The sequence below is a fragment of the Theobroma cacao genome, chromosome 10, assembly GCF_000208745.1.
Source record: "Theobroma cacao cultivar B97-61/B2 chromosome 10, Criollo_cocoa_genome_V2, whole genome shotgun sequence".
Classification (NCBI taxonomy): Eukaryota; Viridiplantae; Streptophyta; class Magnoliopsida; order Malvales; family Malvaceae; genus Theobroma; species Theobroma cacao.
This window is the reverse complement of record NC_030859.1, coordinates 20,576,594-20,597,655: the sequence shown is the minus strand read 5'-3', so window position 1 is coordinate 20,597,655 and position 21,062 is coordinate 20,576,594. Positions and strand designations below refer to the sequence as shown.

Genomic DNA, 21,062 nt, shown 5'->3' with positions numbered 1-21,062 from the left:
AAATAGCAATTTTCTGGGAAAAAATAGATGAACAATTATAGAGGAAGAAGAAGAAAGAAATCGAGAGAGATGTGAGAGAAAAACTATCAGGCACTAAAGGACAAAAGACGCCCACACATTCTATTAAATCATGTGCCTTTTGTTTTTATACACAAAGGAGAGAAAGAGAAAATGATAGCTCACAAGAAAAAATAAAAACAACTGGCTATACCAAAACTATCAAAAATATTTTGCATTGGAGAGTGCAAAATATTTCTTTCTGACAGCTCACGAAATCAGAGGAAAAAATTGATATGACATAGTTTTGCTAATTTGAAGAACCATTTAGAGATATGAAAAACGACATTAGTAATAAACTAAACGGCAAGGCATTTAAATGAGACATTTGTAAATCACGTGTTTTTCTTCTTCTATGAACCTCAGCCACAAAACTAGTGCAGTACCTTCCTACCAGAAACAAAAGCCAATATTTCAACACACCCCCCTTGGATTTTGTTTTGCAAACTCCAATTTCCTTCCTCAACCACAAGAATCTTTCTTTGTTTAAATTCTTAGTAAATATGTCAACAAGCTAAGCATCAGATCCACAGTGTTTAAGCTGAATCTCCTCATCCTTTACAACTTCACAAATTGAGTGAAACTGCACCTTGATGTGCTTGGTTCTCCCATGATTTACTGGATTTCTGGCAATTGAAATTGTAGATTGATTGTCTATGAACAAGGTAGTCCCCTTTTCCTGCTTGAATCCCAAATCACACAGAATTTTTCTAAGCCAAATAGCTTGATTAGCTGTTGCTGCTGCAGATATATACTTAGCCTCAGTAGAGGACTGAGCAAGTACCTTTTGCTTCTTGGAGATCCATGAAAAAACCCCACTTCCAAACGAAAAACAATAGCCTCCAGTACTCTTTGAGTCATCAATGCTCCCTGCCCAATCACTATCACAATAACCAACAAGTTCATTGTCGTTTGCCTTGTCAAACTTCAATCCATAATCTACTGTATTCTTGACATATCTAAGTACTCATTTGGCAGCTGTATAGTGAATCTGAGATGGCTTCTGCATAAGGCAAGACAACAAACTTGTTGAGAACATGATATCTGGTCTTGAGGTAGTTAAATATAATAAACTAACAATCAAGCTTCTGTAAGATGTGCCTGCAGCATCTGGAGCCCCATCATCTTTGCTCAACTTACAGTTTGTAGCCAAGGGAGATTCCACTGCCTTACAATTTTCCATATGGAATTTCTTCAATAATTCTAAAGTATACTTGCTCTGGTGAAGGCAAATATAGTCTGGATCTTGTATAAATTGCAACCCCAGAAAGTAGTTCATCTTTCCCAGATCAAACATCTTAATTCTTTCTTCAGTTTCTCTTTACAGTTCATTAAAGTTGACTCATCTGTCCCAGTAAGCAACAGATCATCAACATATAAAGAAATTATTACTTTCACTGATTCAATAGGATTATAAACATAAAAAGTAGGCTCACTTGCACTCTTGCAATACCCTTCTAAAGTAAGAAAATTGTCTATCCGAGCATACTAAGCTCTAGGAACCTATTTTAAGCCATACAGAGCTTTGATTAGTTTACAGACCTACTCTTCATTACCAGGTTCAATAAAACCTTCAGGCTGATGAACATAAATATCTTCAGTGAGATATCCATTAAGGAATGTTGACTTCACATCAAGATGCTAAATCTTCCACCCTTCTTTGGCAGCTAGTGCTGTTAACAATCTGATTGTATCAAGTTTGGCTACTGGGGCAAAAGTTTCCAAGTAGTCAACACCATAGATCTGTGAATAGCCTTTCACCACAAGTCTAGCTTTCAGTTTATTAATCGAACCATCTGCATTGAGTTTAGTTTTATAAATCCATTTCACTCCAATAATATGTTGATCTGTTGGTTTATTAACGAACATCCAAGTCCCATTCTTTTTAATCATTTCCATCTCTTGATTCATAGCTTGGACCCATCTGTAATCTTTCACAGCTTCAGTGAAGCTTGCAGGCTCAATAATAGCCACACTACATCTAGCATATATTTCTTGCAAAGATCTGGTTCCTCTCACTACTAGGCTTTCATCTTCTATATTAGTTTCTTCATCAAATTCTTCTAGCATTCCATCCTGCAGCAGATTATAATTCCCAGTGTTTTCTACCATAGATTTCTCCCAATCCCAAATTGCTCGTTCATTAAACCTTGTATCCCTGCTAAAGAAAATTCTTTTGGTTTCAACATTATATAGTTTGTAACCTTTGATAAGGTCACTATAACCGATCAGAATAGCAATAACACTTTTTTCATCAAGTTTTGATCTCTTCTCATCAGGAATTTTTGCATAACAGACAGATCCAAAGATCTTTAAGTGTTCTACAAATGGTTTTCTTCCAAACCAACTCTCATAGGGAGTTGTCTACATTAAGACTCTTGTCTGAGATATATTCAAAATATAGTTAGCAATGTTAATTGCTTTTGCCCAAAAAGTTTTAGGTAGCTTCTTCTGAAATAAAAGGCATCTAGCCATTTCCAACAGTGTTCTATTCTTCCTTTCAGAAATCCCATTTTGCTGTGGGCTATGTGGGACAGTTAATTGGTGAGCAATACCAAAGTGTGTCAGATACTTCTCAAATTCTGCACTAGTAAACTCTGTTCCATTATCACTCCTTAGTATCTTGATAGTTTCAGTTGCCTAATTCTCTACTGTATTTCTGAATTTCACAAAGTTGCTCAAGACTTCAAACTTGGCCTTCAAAAAATAAACCTAACAATACCTAGTTAGATCATTAATAAAAAGCAGATAATACTTATTGCCTCCAAGAGAATGAGTCTTCATAGGACCCCCTAAATCTGTGTGAATAAGCTCTAACGTAGCTGTAGCTTTCCAGCTTCTCTGCTTTGGAAAAGGTACCCTACATTGCTTCCCATATTGACAGATCTTGCACATTGTATCCGGTTTAGCTATCTTGGGTAATCCAGTGACCAATTCTTTAGTTACCATGGTTTGAAGAGAACTAAAGTTCACGTGTCCAAATCTGTTATGCCACAGCTCAGAATCATTAACACAGCTAAAGAAAGCATGATCAGATTGTTGCCAATCTATAGGATAACACTTGTTCCTTATTTCCACAGTAAGTACTTCTTCTCCTTTAGGATCAAAGATTGTGCAAAATTTATCTTTGAACAAAATAGCATAATTATTTTGAGTCAATTGTCCAACACTCAATAAATTTTGATTGGCATCAGGTACAAAGTAGACATTTGAAATAAACTTCTTGCCTTGCTGAGTCTCAACTGCTACCGTCCCCTTGCCAAGAATCCTTAGAAAAGAGCCATCAACAATCTCAACCTTTGAACCATAGCTCCTATCAAGAGTAGTGAATTGACTCTCATCACTAGTTAAGTGATTAGAGCAGACACTATTAATCAACCATAGGTCTTTCTTCATTGATTTAGTAACCTTTCTAACCGTAAACAAAACTTCTTCTGAAGCTTTTATCTGTTCTTCAACGACTGCAGCTTTGCCCTAAGCTTGAGTGGTTTTGTTCTTACAAACTCTCTCAACATGTCCTAGCTAGTTACAGGACCTGCACTTCCCATTAGGCTTGTACCAGCAAAATTTTGCTGAGTGAGTTGTTTTCTTGTAGTGTGGACAGGGAGAATACTTAGTTTTTTGTTTACCAGGCTTATCATCTACAGCTTTCTTTCCCTTCTCTTTTCTCTCCGAATCATTTTTCTTAGAATTGCTACTTGTTTTCAAGTGCTTAGTTTTAGCTACTAAGGCATTATCTACTGAGGTCTTCTGCCTATAAGCTCTCATTTTCTCTAATCCTTATAGAGAGTTTACCAGCTCCTTCAAAGTAACCTGTGACATATCCCTTGAATCCTCCAAAGAAGAAATCTTGGATTCATACCTCTTGGGTAGGCTCACCAACATTTTGTTTACCAAACGTTCTTCAGTCACATTCTTCCCTAACAACCTCAATTGATTCACCAAACTCATCATTTTACCAGAAAACTTCCTAATATTCTCATCATTTTCCATCCTTAGCATCTCAAACTGCCTAGACAAGTTTAAAATTTGAACATGCCTAGTCCTATCATTACCAAAAAATTTATCCTTCAAGTGATCCCACACCTCCTTAGGACTATCTAAATGCATAATCCTAGAGAAAATTTCATCAGAAACAACTGATTGTAAGTAGGACAGAGCCTTATACCTTTTTGCTTTGTCCTCCTCAAATTGACGAATCTGAGCTAAGGTAGGATTGGCATGTCTTTGAACCGGATCTTCTCCTGTCTCCACAACATCCTAAAGGCAAAATGCTTTGAGATAGGATTTTATCTTTACAGACCAAACAACATAGTTCTCCCCTGTAAAGGTCGGTGGAGCTGAAGTATTAAATCCTGAAGTAGCCATTGAGTATAAAAGCAAATTGAAGGATGATTTTCCAACAAAGTAAAGGTTGAAGAATCAAGGAAAATGGTCCCTTAAGAACAAGCAAAATGCTCTGATACCATGTCAAGAAAATAGCAATTTTCTGGGAAATAATAGATGAATAATTATAGAGGAAGAAGAAGAAAAAAATCGACAGAGATGTGAGAGAAAAACTGTCAGGCACTAAAGGACAAAAGATGCCCACATATTCTATTAAATTATATGCCTTTTGTTTATATACACAGAGGAGAGAAAGAGAAAATGACAGCTCACAAGAAAAAATAAAAACAACTGGCTACACCAAAACTATCGAAAATATTTTGCATTGGAAAGTGCAAAATATTTCTTTCTAACAGCTCACGAAATCAGAGGAAAAAATTGATATGACATAGTTTTGCTAATTTGAAGAACCATCTAGAAATATGAAAAACGACATTAGTAATAAACTAAACGGCAGGGCATTTAAATGAGACATTTGTAAATCACGTGCTTTTCTTCCTTCGTGAACCTCAGCCACAAAACCAGTGAAGTACCTTCCTACTAGAAACAAAAGCCAATATTTCAACATTAGCCTTCATTAACTCCCTTACCCTAAGCTCCCTAAATCGCATCCTCCTTCCTCTTCCCTTTGAAATTCTATGCTCCCCCATTTGCTGCTACCGTCGTCTATCCACCAGCTGGTAGTCATACCGCTTGGCTTCCCTTTTGAAAAATCATTCTTCAACCGGTAATGGTAAGCTTTCATTTCTCATTTTAATATATATGGAAGCTCTGCCCCTTTTGCTCAATCATTGAAGGGCACTTTGTTAGACCAAGAATTATAAAGGCTTCATGAGAATTCTACTTGTGGCTTTATACCATTTTTTTTTTAGTAATTCAAGCCTTTTTTTTCTAAAAAATTATGACAGTTATGAATTCACACTATTTTTTTTTAGGATGTCAAATGGAACAAATGAGGATATATGTAATAGGGAGTTTCATGCTGATTCAAAAAAAATGGAATATCTAGAAATGCTCCAGGCTATTAAGGATTGTAGTAAAATAGAATTAGTTTTTCAATCGAAAGAAGATAGGTGTTCAGCTAATTAGAAGTTTAATCATGATGCAATTAGGAACAGCGTAGCTAAGATGATTATTTTAGATGAATTGTCTTTTAGATTGTGGAAGGTAAAGGGTTTAGATGTTGCATGAATCAAGCATGTCCTAGATTTAACATACCATCATGACGGAACATTGCTAGGTATTATTATTAGGTTTATGTTGATGAAAAAATTCAGTTGAAAAAATTGTTGAAATCATGTGTTGTTAGAATAAGTTTCACTGTAGACACATGGACTTCGTTACAAAGAATTAATTATATATGTCTTACTGCTCATTTTATTGATAATAATTGGAAACTGCAGAAAAAGATTTTAAACTTTTGTCCTATTTCTAGTCACAAAGGTGAGGCAATTGGGAAGGAAATTAATAAATGTTTGCATGATTGGGAGATTCAAAAGTTTTTCTTTATTACTATTAATGATGCTAGTTCCAATGATGTTGTACTAGCGCATTTAAAGAAAAAATTTGATGTTGTCTGAACTAGTATTTTTTGAGGTAAATTTTTTTATATGAGATGCATTGCACATGTTGTTAATCTTATTGTCAGTGATGGATTAAAGGATATGAATGAGTCAACTGCTCATCATAGAGGGGTAGTGAGATATGTCAGATAATCTCCTGCTAGATTAGTCAAGTTTAAGGAGTGTGTTGTTAGTGCAAGAATTGAGAGTAAGAGTTTATTGTGTTTGGATGATAGCACCAGATGGAATTTTACTTATTTGATGCTGGACATAGCTTTGAAATTTGAAAGGGCTTTTGCAGCGTTTGATGCGAATGATAATAATTACAGTATTGAGCTAGCAATGGGAGATGGGGTGCTCGATGAAAATGATTGGGCAAATGTTAGGAGAATTTCTCTTTTCTTGCAACAATTTTATGAGTTGACCATAAATGTTTCAAAGTCTTCTTATGTAACTTCTAATACTTTTTTTGCTTGTGTTTGTGAGGTGTGTTACACTTTGAAAGAGGGGCAAAACAATTATGATGTTGACTTACAAGCTATGGCAAATAGAGTGAAAGAAAAATTTGACAAGTATTGGGGGAATGTGGAAAAATCGAATTTGGTGTTGTACATCGCTTCCATTCGTGACCATAGGGAAAAGCTTAGTTTTGTTGAATCTTGCTTTAAAGATATGTATTCTCCTCCACAAGCTTCATTGATTAATAGTTTGGTGAAAAAAACAATGGAAGATTTGTTTGAATGTTATTAAAATATGTTGCAACCTCAATCTCTTGTTGTTAGTGAAAGTAGTCAAAAGTGTCAAATGATACAAGTCACTAGTGAAAGTGGCATTGTGGCTCACACTAGTAGTGAAATTTGAAAGAAAATTTTTTTAGCGTATTTGAGGTATAGGAAAGACAGTGGCAAAGAAAAGTAGAAAATGGAATTGAATAAATATTTATCTGAGGATGTGTATGGTGATGCTATTGACCATGAAGACTTTGATGTTCGCTAGTGGTGGAAATTTAATAGTCATAGGTTTCTAACACTTTCTACTATTGCTTGTGATATATTGACGGTTCCTTTATCAATAATTGCTTTAGAATCCATTTTTAGTACTGGTGGATGTATGCTTGATGCATATAAGAGTTCATTGATTCCAAACTTCGTGCAATCACTTATTTGTGCTCAAGATTGGTTACGTGGATCAACATGTTTTGATACAAATGAAATTGAGTATGATATGGACAAGCTCGAGAAAGTTGATTTAGGTCATTATTTTATTTATAATTTATACTATATAATATCATTTCATTTTCTCAAATTTTTTCACTTTTTCTTTAGTTTTTTATTTTTTAAGAATTTTTTAATTGTTTAGTTCTTTATTTAAAGATTAATTTATCATATTTTTATATTTTTAAATTTGTCAAAGATATCAATGGATTCCATACTTAAGTAGAAAAAACATGTTCTTGATTTTTGTTCTTATTTCTAGGTAATGTTAATGTTAGTATAATCATATTCTTATTTATAATTTGTTTAGATTATCTTAACACATCAATTTATACTAATGATATATATATATATATATATATATATATATATATATATTAACATTTCAGGGACATGTTCATATGGCATTTTGGACGATTGATGGATTCGAAATAGCCAAGTCGGAAGTCCATGTCGTGAAATTTATGTTGTGGAATTTATGGTTGTGTAACTTTTAACATGTATGGATATGTACAATTTATGTTTTTTTTTTCATTTAGATTAATGTCATTGATAATTGGATATGTACAATTTACAAAAAACTTTTTTTTTCTAATCCTTGTCATTTTATTTAATATTTTTTGTCTAATTTAATATATGGTTTTTATTATTTTTTCATCATCGAGCCCTGTGGCAGGGGCACACCAAATTCATACCCAAAGTAATCAGGGCATAATGCAAGGAGTTTTACTACGTCACTTGACAGGAGGAATAAAATTATTGATCCCCACCTTTTTTTTTTTTTTAAAAAAACCCCCACATTATAAGGCAGCTGATAAACTTTTAAAATCCAAACAAGAACAACCTTTTCAAATATTCTATGAACAATCAACCAAGCAAAATAGTAAACAACAAAGACTACCAGGGTGATCAAATCCCAAAACACTGCTTCAATTTTCTAAATGGAAATACCATTTCTCTGGCTCCAGGCTTCGGCAACTCAAGTTCCAGAAAAATAACATTCTGAGACGACCATTCAGTCCATTAATTGCTCCCACTTTGCTTAATAATTCAACCACTTTAATTTTTATCAGCTGACAAGCCCATCACTTCCATCACAGAAATTTATCATTTGTTTGTTTCTGCCATCCTCCAATTCATACAATGGTGTTTAGGTGACAGTTCTTCCTTCCATTGTGTTCATTAAAAGAAAGAAACTGAAAGATTGCAACAAAATTGTTTTAATTTGAATAACATCATTTTGAAAAGATGTATGCAGGCACCCAAATATGATCATCATTGATGAAAACTAAAATACTAAAATTATCTGTCAAAATAGCCTATGTATATAATATTGTATTTTCCTTCCATCCAGAATTAGCAATGAAAAATGTAAAAGGAATTAAAATTTTGCCCTAAAGCTTTGGCGTTGGGCTCTCAGATTCCTTGAACCATATAGAAGGATAAATTCTGTATTCTTGGGTTGGCTCCTCTTCTTTCTTGTCTTCTTCTTTCCCTTCAAGAACCATTTTAGGAAATGCATTAGGGTTACCTTTGATACAGTTCTAAACCCTTTTCCTCAACGGTACTTTTGAGAATCCATGGAAGAGATAGAGGAGGACTGCTGGGTTCGAGCTTGATCATCAATTGCAGCTGCCGCTGCTACATCGCTTTGAACTTGACCCATCTCCACCCTTTTTCATTTCCTTTCGACACTTTTGTCAGGCTAATGTTTTATGAATTATCCAGCTTTTTAGCACTGCAATAGTATATATTGGTGAGATTCGAAGAAGCTTCTGCTTGTTTATTATCTTGTTCTGTTTTTTTCCTTTGGTCTCTTGATAATTAAACTAAGCTAAAGAATAATGGCTGATACCTAATAGAGCAAACATATCAGTACTGTTCTTGAGGCCAATGTCTGAAAGCTCATATTTCAGTTCATTAGTCAAAGAAGCTGAGTATGTTTTATTTGTCAAAGAAACTGAGTTTCTTTGGATTATAAGTTAAAAACATAAGTATGGTGCAAGCTACAGTATGAATGTTGGACATTAACGTCATTTAACTATTTTTTGTTCATTTTGGGAATGCAAAGACTGATTTCAGATTTATTGGGAAAAAGGGAGGCTTTGATCCAATATGATCAAACAATCCTGATGAGTACACATATTAGGAAAACAGAACACATTATCCTGATGCTACTGTCAACCAAAGGAAGAATGGGGAAAAAGGAAGCCCATCTTTTAAATTTTACTATATTTTCAGTTGCTTGCGTTGATATTTTCAGCTCTTATGAGGAGGAAAACAAGAGCTCACTTTGTGGATTAAGTAAAGCTTAAAGCTTAAATGGGTTGACAAATTTGTCATCCCTCCAAGTTGTCACCTCAGAGACTGCATCATTCTTTATTCATTCATGAACTAGCATTCAGTTTTACTTTTCCAACAAATTGTCAGCAGCTCCTCAAACTACATTGTTGTCATTAGCCGTTGTTTATGCTTTTGCTAGCCTAGTGCCTAGTTTCAAACTTTATAAAAAAACTAATGCTGTTTTTCTGTGACATACTTTTCCTTTTTTTAATTAATTAACATATTTTATTTTTAAATAATAAATGATAAAATATCCATTGAGGAGGAAGCTTAAGAAAACCTATAATAACTAAGATGGGGGCAGAAAGTAGTCATTCTCTAATATTAAAATTGGAATTGTTTTTATAGTTTCATTTGGTCTATTGTAGATGAATTGATCTGATTTTTAAGATAAATGAAACTTTTCCTTATTCAAAAAAGCAAATAACATGCTTTAATTATGGACAAAGCATAACTGTTTCTCGATGATTCAGGTAACAATTTATTAATTTAATATTCTTATCTTTACATATAGTTTATCTTCCACTTACTTTAATGGAAAGCAAATATATACCTTGTATGTTTCCATTACTCAAGAAAGGGATTGTTCCTTTTGAATTATATTATAATGTGAGAAATGAGGGAGCTGAGATTCCCTCCTCCTATCGCAATCCACTTAATCTTGATTACCTTTGCATATAGTTTATCTCTAACATACCGCAATGGAAAGCAAGTATGTACCTTGTGTGTTTCCATCACTCAAAAAAGAGTTTGTTCCTTTTTGATACATAATAATATGAGAAGTAAGGGAGTTGAAATACCATTCTTGATTGCCTTTACATATAGTTTATCTAGCACAAGTTTAAATTGTTGGTATTATAATCTTTGTTCTATCCATCTCTTTGTTATCCATTTTCTATTTCTTTGATATGGATATCAAACTTGCCTGTCATGAACATTCCTTGTTCATCCTCAATCTGCAGAATTATCGGAGAAAAAACTGTGGTGCATGTGCAAAGGCAATCTCGAATATGGCCTATGGTTGTGAACAGTGCTTTTTTTGGCTCCATGAATCATGCGCGAGAGAAATTCAACATCTGCCTCCTAAGATTATTCACCCTTTCCACTCACAGCACCATCTTGAACTAAAATTCAAGCACTGGTTCGAGGATTTCATTTGTGATAAATGTTTGTATATTTCTGCTGGCTCCACATACAACTGCCATCAATGTGATTTTAATTTTCATTTAACATGCGCTTCTTCAACTGATGATCTATTACCTGAAGAGGAGTGGGAGAGACTTAAAGATGGCAAGAAAAAGGAAACTCCGCATTACAGCCACCTTCACAAGCTGACCATCTTCAAATATAGGAAGATAAGAGAATTTGACTACAATTGTAGTTGGTGTGAAAAGAGTCTGTCGGAAGTGTGCTATGGCTGTCTAAAATGTGAGTTCTTCCTTCATGAGTTATGTAGGGATAAGATACCGAGAACACTTTATCATCCTTTTCATCCTTCGCACCCTCTTTGCTTGCACTATAAACAAACGGGCAACAATTGCAATGCTTGTGGAAACGATATTCTTAGTGAAGTACTGCATGATGGGAATCTCAACTATTGTTGCTTAATGTGCAACTTTTGCCTTCATTTAGCTTGTGCTAAACTTTTACCCACCTTAAAACATAAATGCCATGACCACCTTCTCACTTATTTCAGAAAATCCAAGTATTCTCAAAATGCTAAATCATGCAATGCCTGTAGCCTGCTTTGTGATTCTGATTTCTATCGTTGCATTGAATGCAATTTCAGTGTCCATCTTGGCTGTGTTCCGATACCAATCTCAACTCAACATAGATATCACTGGCATCCACTCAATTATATGGACTCGATTGCAGAAGATAATTCTGATGAATATTATTGTGATATTTGTGAGAATGAAAGGAATCCAGCGCATCCTGTTTATTGTTGTGAAAAATGCATTTATATTGCTCATATTCAATGTGTGCTCAATGAGGTAAAAATTACTTGCCTTACTTTGCCCTTCTTTTTTTTTTTTTTTGTGTTTTATGTTTTGAAAACCAAAAAGGAGGATTTATAAGTTGAAAGCAGGGTACATTAATAATAGCACCAACCCATATATATATATATATATTTGTCTATTTGATATGTCTTGATGTGATAAATGTTTGCTTCAATAGGATAAAATTTCATTTGAGAAGGTGTCATCTTCGACTCCCCAGTCCGTTTACAGCAACACTTTGTTAACGGAGGACATGGAGCCTATTGAAGTGATTGATGGCATCCGCACTCCTCAACAACTTTTGGTTCGTAACTATCATTTAATATATTAACCAGTTATTTTCAAATTAGGCAGAGTTTAGACTCCACAAAAAGAATTTTAACTTTTTATAGTGTGCATGTACAATATTGAATTACATATAATTCAATTTAAATCCAACATTGGCCTTTTGTTCATGATTAGTTTGAAATTTTACAATTTATATACATTTTACTTGTTATACAGAGAATTATATGTATAATCCTTAAGACATGAGTTTGTTCATTCTTTAATTATTTACCTTTCTTTGTAAACGCAGTTTCGAGCTATCATCCATGAGCATGCCATGAGATTCTGTGAAGTAGTTGAAAAGTCAAAGAAAAATCATTATTGTGAGGCTTGCCGATTGGTACTTAGTGGTCCTTGTTACATCTGCACAACATGCCTAGATGCTAATGAGGAGTACTGCCTACATGAAAAATGTGCTAGATTACCATATGAGATACAACACCCTTTTCATTCTAGCCATCGTCTTAACCTTTATACTACTTATTCGGATGAAATAGGTCTCATTATATGTGATGAGTGTAGAGATGTATGTTTTGGCTTCTTTTATCGTTGTGATGAGTGTGATTTCAAGCTTGATGTGAAATGTGCTACTCTAACAGTTCATAAAACTGAGGTGTTGCAACTAAAAAAGATGGAAAGAGTAGTCCAGTTAAACCCTTTCTACCACCCGCATAAGCTTGTATTTGGCAATTTTAGTGACCCTACACCGAAAAAAGCATGCAAATTTTGCTCATTGCCAATGTTAGGTTCAGCCTATTTTTGCCTCAACTATTACTGCCATTTTCAAGTTCATGAATCTTGTCTTAGAACCCCACAAAAAATACGAGTCCCATTTCATTTGGAAAATATGTTGTTGGGCAAAATCAACAACGATTCTCAATGCTATGCTTGTGGCAAAGACACTTATCCTTTTCGATATAGTTGTAAACAACCCGACCTTAAGCTTCATCCTCAATGTGTTATTTTCTTAAGGCGGCCTCTGATTTGTGAGTCCCACAAGCACTATCTTTATTATTTTGGGACAAAATTTCAGCAACTCCGTAAAAGATTCAAGGATCGTATCTTTCCTTGTAGTGAATGTCGGAAAAATTGTGGAGGACCCTTTTATCGTTGTCTAGAATGTGCCATCAATTTTCACTTGGAGTGTGTACCCATATCTCATATTTTTAAATCCACATGTCATTTTCATTGTTTAACTATGAAGGATTCATTTCTTGAAGATGATTTATAAGAGTCTTATTGCGATATCTGTGAGGAAGAAAGATGTCCAGATGATCATGTATATTGTTGTGAAGAATGTAATAATTTATTTGCTACTCATATAGAATACGTTTTTGCAAAGGTAAGTCTACTTCTATAACTTTTTTAAATCGAAACATCTAATACTTTTGTCTCTAACATACCTCTATACTTAATCGAGAACCACAAAATTGAACAATCAAGATCTATGAGTATGATTGCAAGTTTTCAAAGCAAAAAAATCGTAAAATTACTTTATTCCATTCTCTGTTCCAATACATATAAAAATATGTGCTTCCATTTATATTGTTAATAAAAGAATTTATTAGTCTAACCGTTTTGAGATGATATAACATAATTTGTTATGTCCTCGTTGCCAGAAAAATATCTTAATTTGTTTTGGCAGGTTGAAACTAATACAGCAGTAGATGCATCCTCATATTTGGAGTTAGAGTTTGAAAAGTACTCTGTCAAGGTAATAATGATTTTAATTCTCACGTCAATTAGTTGTGTGTGAATCTGTTAAAAAAAAATTGAAACACCTTAGTTAATGATGACAAATTACCATTAAAGATTAAATAAATATTTTTTCCTAATCCAATAAATTTATTAGAATACCAAAAATGGTACAAGAAAACTAGCTAGCAAATTGAATATTTGTAAAGGCACTTTTAAGTAATATTTATTATTAAAAAACTATTTTGATATTAATACTTTTAAATATATTCTAAAATGAAAACAAAATAAAAAATAATTATTTATTATAATTGTAAATTTTCTCGAGCCAGGCTTGTGCTTGAGAATTCATTCCCAAAACCTGACTTGGCACTTAGGCTTGACAAGTAGCCCAAGTCACAAGTACATGTCTACTTCCACCACTTCAGTACATAGTTGATAAATTGAGATACGTATTGTGTATCAAAATTTTATTTTTTAATATCAAATATCTTATTGTAAGATACGGTAAAAATTTTAAAATTAAATATAAATAATATTAATACATATGAAATAAATAAATAAATTGAAAAGTATTATATTTTTTAACAAAATTGAAGATTATAAAGCATAAATTGAAAAGATGATTTTTTTTAATTTAAACTTTCAATATTTTCCTTAATAATATAAATTTTTAAATAAAAGATACACTTTTTCATATTAATTTATTAATCAAAAATTAAAAAATATTTATCATGTTAAAACTAAAAAAGAATTTAATTTTTTAATATTTTTTATTTAAAATTTAAAGATTGAAACTCATAAAATATAATTTTTCAAATTTTAACTTAAAAAATAATAATTTTTTTTAATAATTAATTAAAAATTAAACTTATAAAAAGTGTATCAACTATATCATATGATATGTTCTCGTATCGTAAGATATGTATCGCATATCGTATTATATGATTTTAATATTTGATCAAATACAATATAGTTATAAATACATATCATTTTGTATTAATATCGTATCATACGATACATGATATGTATCGTACGATAATAATAATTATATTTCAGTATATTGGCTGACAAGCTACAAACAAATTATTCTAATAATCTAATTAAATACTAGGACAAAATACGTCTATCCTTTTAAAGTGCAAACAAGTAGCTCTGTGTCTTTGATTCTTTTGTCAATTAATTTTATTTATTTATTTAATAATAGCGTTTGTTCTTCTCTAACTCAGATTTAATGGTGTGAGAGGGTACAAAGGGAGAGTATATATATATATCTTAACGAAACCGTATGTGAACCCTTCAATCTTTGCATGCTTCACCAACGCTTCACAAAAAGAAAACCCCAAACCCAAAATGAAATTATTTTGACAGCAATGAAATGCAATTTGACAATAAAAAAAGTTTTCTTCTGTTTGGTTTCCAGATGATAAAAAGTGGTAACCTCTTGAGGGTATTTGTTATTTAAGTCTCTTTCAATTCGTATGTGATGTGGTAATTTATTTGTTTCTTCCCGGTATTTGTCTGTCTTGTCTTTCTTTATGTTGGAAGCACCAGCATTGATTTGCTGTGCTTGATAATTTTTCTTCTTCTGAATGCTTCTGTTTGTCCAATTACGTTTTTGTGCTTATCGGTTTGGAGGCTGACTTTTTGTGCATTTTTATTCAATGAAATGAAGACTTTGGTTGTGAAAAAAAGAAGAAAAACTGAAGAAGAAGACCCTGAAGCCAAAAGCTTAGATATATTGAAGAAGTAGCTGCTGAAGATTGGAAAGTTCTTCAAGTCTTAATAGTTAAACAATGTCAAGCACTTGCTGTTATTGGATGACTTATGCTCTTCATGGAAGTAGCTGCTCCTCCCGTCTTCATTTATTAGCTGTTGTTGCGTAGTGGCGGCCGCTTTCTATCCCGCTGATATTCTCTGCTTTTCTTTGTGGTGCCATTGCTGCTATCTTTGGCGTTGTGGTTGTTTTCATATTTATTGCTCCATCGCGTTGTTTGTTCTTGCTGGTCTGGTTTCTGGGTTTGTGTGTCCACTCGTGCTCTCTGTCTTCCAGAAGCAAGTGTACCCCAATTGAATTGACTTATGTTTATTCATTCATGTGGTTGCCACTTGTTGTGTACGGACGAGCTGTGGTCTTCTTCTGACGGTTGGAATGGATCTGCCCAACCTTGCTATCCAGTTTTCTCCTGGGTCTCTATGCTTCCTGTCTGTGGATATTTGTTTGAAGCCATGAGTTCTGTCTGCTATGAATGGCTATGCTGTTGCTGGTTGTTCTAAAGTGTGAAGCTCTTATGTGCTTAGAACCCTTTATGGTCTGCTCTTTGTTTCTGTTGGTGGAAAGTTACGTTGTTATTCGTTTAAGGTGTGCTGTATCCCGTTTGGATTAATAAAATCTCCAGTTTGATCAAGCAATATATATATAGTAATAGTATAGATAAAGATATTATGCATGACAGCCTTCAAAATTCAAAGAACATGCCCTTAGTAGGTAGACTTCCTTTAATTACATTCAATGAGTGCATACCAATAAATATATTAGTTTGCAATGTCAAGAATTAATTCTATTAGAGTTGGAATATATAATCCTCGAAAGAGAATGTAGGAGAAGGAACATTTCAGTGGTAGCGAGTCACCGGTTGAAAACAAAAAGGAAGATTCAACTGCCTCTGAGTTGGAGGAATGACATGCAAGATTCTCAAAAAATCACAAGTTTCAGGAGCTAACATGATAAACAAGTGAGAGGCTCATGTTGAGAAAAAAAAAAAAAAGAGATATAATGTAGGTGAGAATTGTTAAATTTAAGTATGAGCATCCAATCGAAAATTAATACGTAATAACTGAATAAGTTTTTATTATATATATAATATGTGCGCAAAATGCCTTCAACTTAATCAATGTGGAATTTCTTATATCACTATTTCAATATTCTTCCTCGCATGTAGAAATAGAAGACTTATTACATGATATGAACTTTTTTGTGTAAGAATGACACGCCTATTATGCGCACTTCGCACTTAGAAATCCATCCTGATATAATAAAGAATGGATGATATTGCCTTTCTTAGTTCTAGAGTTGATGGGATGAATAGTAATTCTAGAATTCATTTGGGGGAGATGGAATTGGGAATATTATATGCTGGATGATTAATGGCCTTTTGGCTCTTTTCTTTTTATGAAAGGAATAAGCAAAATAAAACCAATGTTGTGCTCAAAATAAAAAAGTATAAATTCTATATTGTTTAGGGCCCAAAGATTAGCTAAACCTTTAAAGCAATAGTTGTTTTTCCTTCAATTAAATTTCTCTCTTACCATTTCAACTAGTGTTTCATTCCCTCTTGTGCGTCCTCAGGTCGAGTAAGATCCCAATACTGCTTTTTAAGGTTTCAATTAAATGAATGTTGATTGCCATAGATTTCTTTTCCATGGCAGCAACCATTGATTTAAATTTAAATGGCCTGCTTCTGAGATTAGACATACAAGTCAAACATGCATGTATGTCTTGATAGTCGTCAACCTCAAACTTGATTCATCTTGACGATTCATTCAAACGAGAAACAGGGAATGCATAAAAACTATAACTAAAAGTAAAAAAGAAAAGGAAAAAGTTGGCATCTGTGAGCACATTGAATCTGCTGCCAGCTTCTCCGAATGCAAGCTTTTGCTGTCAAAATTGTGATAGAACAGGTGGAATTTTTATCTTATTTCCACCATTAATTGATGATATTGAAACTACGTGCATGATATGATATTGATGTAATATCCATATTCATGAAATGTTGGTTCAAAACAATGGAAAAGCAATAACCAAAAGTCCCCCAAAAGAATGGAATATTCTTGATTTTCTATCGACTTGATTAATTTTTTTTGTTTGAAAAGCGAGCATCATTATGCCTCATAAGCCCATGGATGCCATCAGAAGTCTGAGGCTAGTAGCCAAAGACTCCCATGGCATACTGTTAAAAAGCTCGGGCAGTGAAGAGACTGTACAATTGACAAAATATGGCTGCTCAGGGAGATTTTGGCAGCTTGCACATGATCAGAACCTAAGCAAAATAATAAGTTCTAGTTGCCTAGGATGTACTTGGCACAGGAGTACAAGAAAAAAACACCTTGAAACATAACACCCTACGGACTTGATTAATAATTCCTTTCATTTCTCTTAACAAATCGTACCTGAATATATAATAATAGATGAGAGAGATGGAGATTAATGAATGGAATAAATTTTAAAATTTAAATGATAAAATAAATTTACATATGTGACGGATAAATATTTATTTGCAAAAAAAATAAATAAATAATGGTATGTCTTTGTTTTTTATAGAATTAATATTTATATTATATTATTTAATCATCGCATGAGTTGTTATCTCAAAGTCATAATATCATCAGCTGGATCAATGATTTTATATATTAAATAGATGTAGATAAATGCGTGCATCCACTTTTTCATATTGTAATTTTAAATTTCGTGAAAAGTTGAGTCTAGGAATTAAAAAAAAAAACATAATCGAAACAGTGTAATAAAGCATACAAGAGATGAAGTCTATCTTGTGCCACCAATCCACATTGGATTGCGAAAAGGGCATAATGTCTTTGAAGCGATTCTGCACTTTGGTTTCATGGACAGTAAAAATGGTATGGCTTCTCTGACCTACAGTTCATGGAGAACCAGATTCCAAGATAAGATTTACAAGAAAGTAGCAGCCGACCTCGAATATCAAGAATTCGCCATCTAGAATGCTTACATAAATATGCCTTGAATTGCAGTCTATCTTTGATTCTACCGCCTTTAAATTACAAATCATTCGTTTTTTTTTTCTGTCTATTTTTTATCATTAATTTTCAAATTTTGCCTTGAAATGCAGTCTCTGTGCTTTGGCTGTGGGATGCTTGCTTCCATCTGTAGAATAATTTTGGATGGATGGATGAACAGGATTATAATTGCTCTGTCGAGTACTTCCAATCGCCATTTCTAATTCAAGAATGGCAATCGCTTGAGAGAAATGGTTCAACGAGGGAAACACCCGACTTGATAAGATGGACAAATCATCTTATAAGTACAAAAATGCAGATGTTCTCATCTTCATTGTGTTCCAATACCATCCTTAACCGAGCATAGATATCACCGACATCCACTCAACTATATGGATTCAGTTGCAGAAGATCATTCTGAAGAATATTATTGTGATATTTATGAAAATAAAAGGAATCTAGTGCATCTCGTTTATTGTTGTGAAAAATGCACATATATTACTCATGTTCATTGTGTGCTTAATGAGGTAAAAATTAATTGCCTTACTGTTTTTTTTTTTTGGATGTTTTGAAAACCGAAAAGCAAAATTTATTAAGTCGAAAGCAGGGTATATTAATAATAGCACCAACCCAAGCTAAATCCTCTTTTGTCTAATTATACTGGCCACTCTCTTCCCTTTTCTCATATTTAACAACACATATACATATACATATATATATATATATTTGTCTGTTTGATATGTCTTGATGTGACAGTGATAAATGTTTGTTTCAATAGGATAAAATTTCATTTGAGAAGGTCTCATCTTCGACGCCCCAGTCCATTTACAGCAACACTTTGTTAACGGAGGAAATGGAGCATAATGAAGTTATTGATGGCATCCGCACTCCTCAACAACTTTTGGTTCGCAACTATCATTTAATATATTAACAAATTATTTTCAAATTCTGCAGAGTTTAGACTCCAAAAAAGAATTGATTAAGCCCTTTCATTCCGCCGCTTGCATCTGTTCACTTTCTCGCCATGTTTTCTTTTCATATCCTTCGTGGTATATATGAGGTCATCGATACACAGCCAAACCGAATCAATTGCAGAATCCCCCTTGTGGCTTTTAATTGCAAAAATGCTGGTATTGGTTTTCCTGATAGCGATTGCTGGAATTTCCTTACAGTCAGTTCCTTCCTTCAATCACCGTCCTAATTTCTTCATCCCGCGCTCCAATTCTCCGGTCATTCGAGCCCAACTGGTTGGTTCATAATAGTAGTAGTAGTAAGAATCTAAATATGGCCATTAGATTTTGTATTTTAGTTGATTTTTTTACTTTCTCCTTCCAAAGCAAACCCTTCTTAACTTCATCTCTGAGAATTCCTCTGGTAGGCGAACCCTTCTTAACTTCAGCAATCAAACCAGGCAACCCAGTCCGTGAATGCGCCGCCTTAAGAGCTCCGACGAAGTCTCTAGTGCGAGCTGCATTCTCGATAAACTTCTTCAATGAAGCCAGAGGCTTCTTCTCTTTCATCTGCCAAACCCCAGAATCATTAGCAACTTTCGACCCACAAAACAAGAATAAGCGCAAAAGCGAATAAATGAAATTATAATAAAGTTTGTAAAATTACGTGGGAAACTTCCACGTCTTTTTGCCAAATGATTTCTTCGAGAAAACTGCGAGGAGTGTTATCCTCGTTTTGCAAACGGAAATCGAAAGGGCCCATGTAATGCAACGGCGGACCCATAGGTGGTCTTCGCCTTATTCTTATGCCTTGACTCGCAGCGACTTCGTTTTGAAACATTCCAAGTTCCCATTCCTTCATGTTCAACACATCTTCCTCCTCTCTCCTTTTCGGGGACTACATAAAAACCAAATAGAAAAGATCAACTAAAATACAAAATATAATGGCCATATTTAGATTCTTACTACTACTACTACTATTATGAACCAACCAGTTGGGCTCGAATGACCGGAAAATTAGAGCGCGGGATGAAGAAACTAGGACGGTGATTGAAGGAAGGAACTGACTGTAAGGAAATTCCAGCAATCGCTATCAGGAAAACCAATACCAGCATTTTTGCAATTAAAAGCCACAAGGGGGATTCTGCAATTGATTCGGTTTGGCTGTGTATCGATGACCTCATATATGCCGAGAAGGATATGAAAAGACCACAAGGCGAGAAAGTGAACACATGCAAGCAGCGGAATGAAAGGGCTTCGTTTGGGAAGCGGACTGCTGGGAAGTAGGGATGATACAGGGGTATTTAAAGTAAACAAGGCTAGAAAGTGAACACATGCAAGCAGCGGAATGAAAGGGCTTCGTTTGGGAAGCGGACTGCTAGGAAGTAGGGATGATACAGGGGTATTTAAAGTAAACAAGGCGAGAAAGTGAACACATGCAAGCAGCGGAATGAAAGGGCTTCGTTTGGGAAGCGGACTGCTAGGAAGTAGGGATGATACAGGGGTATTTAAAGTAAACAAGGCGAGAAAGTGAACACATGCAAGCAGCGGAATGAAAGGGCTTCTTTTGGGAAGCGGGCTGCTGGGAAGTAGGGATGATACAGGGGTATTTAAAGTGGATTATCATCTCTACTTTTTTCAGAAAATATTTTTTTCTCTTTTAAAAAATATTTTGGGAATATTACATACTGGATGAATTAATAGCCTTTTAGCTCTTTTCTTTTTATGAAAGGAAAAAGGAAAAAAAAAACATATGTTGTACTCAAAATAAAA

At 33.9% G+C, this 21,062-nt stretch overlaps 2 protein-coding genes across 2 annotated transcripts; one reads left to right on the top strand and one right to left on the bottom strand.

The window, feature by feature from the left end:
• Positions 10,573 to 11,807, top strand: LOC108663670. The gene is made up of 3 exons (XM_018128919.1): positions 10,573 to 10,990; positions 11,352 to 11,556; positions 11,741 to 11,807. The coding sequence occupies exons 1-3, from the start codon at positions 10,573 to 10,575 to the stop codon at positions 11,805 to 11,807; spliced, it is 690 nt and encodes a 229-aa protein (XP_017984408.1).
• Positions 19,228 to 20,852, bottom strand: LOC18587372 (indole-3-glycerol phosphate synthase, chloroplastic). The gene is made up of 3 exons (XM_018128703.1): positions 20,282 to 20,852; positions 19,957 to 20,187; positions 19,228 to 19,859 (listed from the first exon to the last, which is right to left on the bottom strand). The coding sequence occupies exons 1-3, from the start codon at positions 20,471 to 20,473 to the stop codon at positions 19,593 to 19,595; spliced, it is 690 nt and encodes a 229-aa protein (XP_017984192.1). The 5' UTR covers positions 20,474 to 20,852; the 3' UTR covers positions 19,228 to 19,592.

What these genes read in the sequence shown, in the direction of transcription:
- LOC108663670 (XM_018128919.1), top strand. Translation starts at nt 10,573, where the DNA reads ATGGCCTATGGTTGTGAACAGTGCTTTTTTTGGCTCCATGAATCATGC. An exon ending in GTGCTATGGCTGTCTAAAAT is followed by an intron (nt 10,991 to 11,351) that starts GTGAGTTCTTCC and finishes ATGCAATTTCAG; the next exon opens with TGTCCATCTTGGCTGTGTTC. An exon ending in TTCAATGTGTGCTCAATGAG is followed by an intron (nt 11,557 to 11,740) that starts GTAAAAATTACT and finishes TTGCTTCAATAG; the next exon opens with GATAAAATTTCATTTGAGAA.
- LOC18587372 (XM_018128703.1), bottom strand. Translation starts at nt 20,473, where the DNA reads ATGAGGTCATCGATACACAGCCAAACCGAATCAATTGCAGAATCCCCC. An exon ending in CGGTCATTCGAGCCCAACTG is followed by an intron (nt 20,188 to 20,281) that starts GTTGGTTCATAA and finishes GTTTTTATGTAG; the next exon opens with TCCCCGAAAAGGAGAGAGGA. An exon ending in AAGACGTGGAAGTTTCCCAC is followed by an intron (nt 19,860 to 19,956) that starts GTAATTTTACAA and finishes GGGGTTTGGCAG; the next exon opens with ATGAAAGAGAAGAAGCCTCT.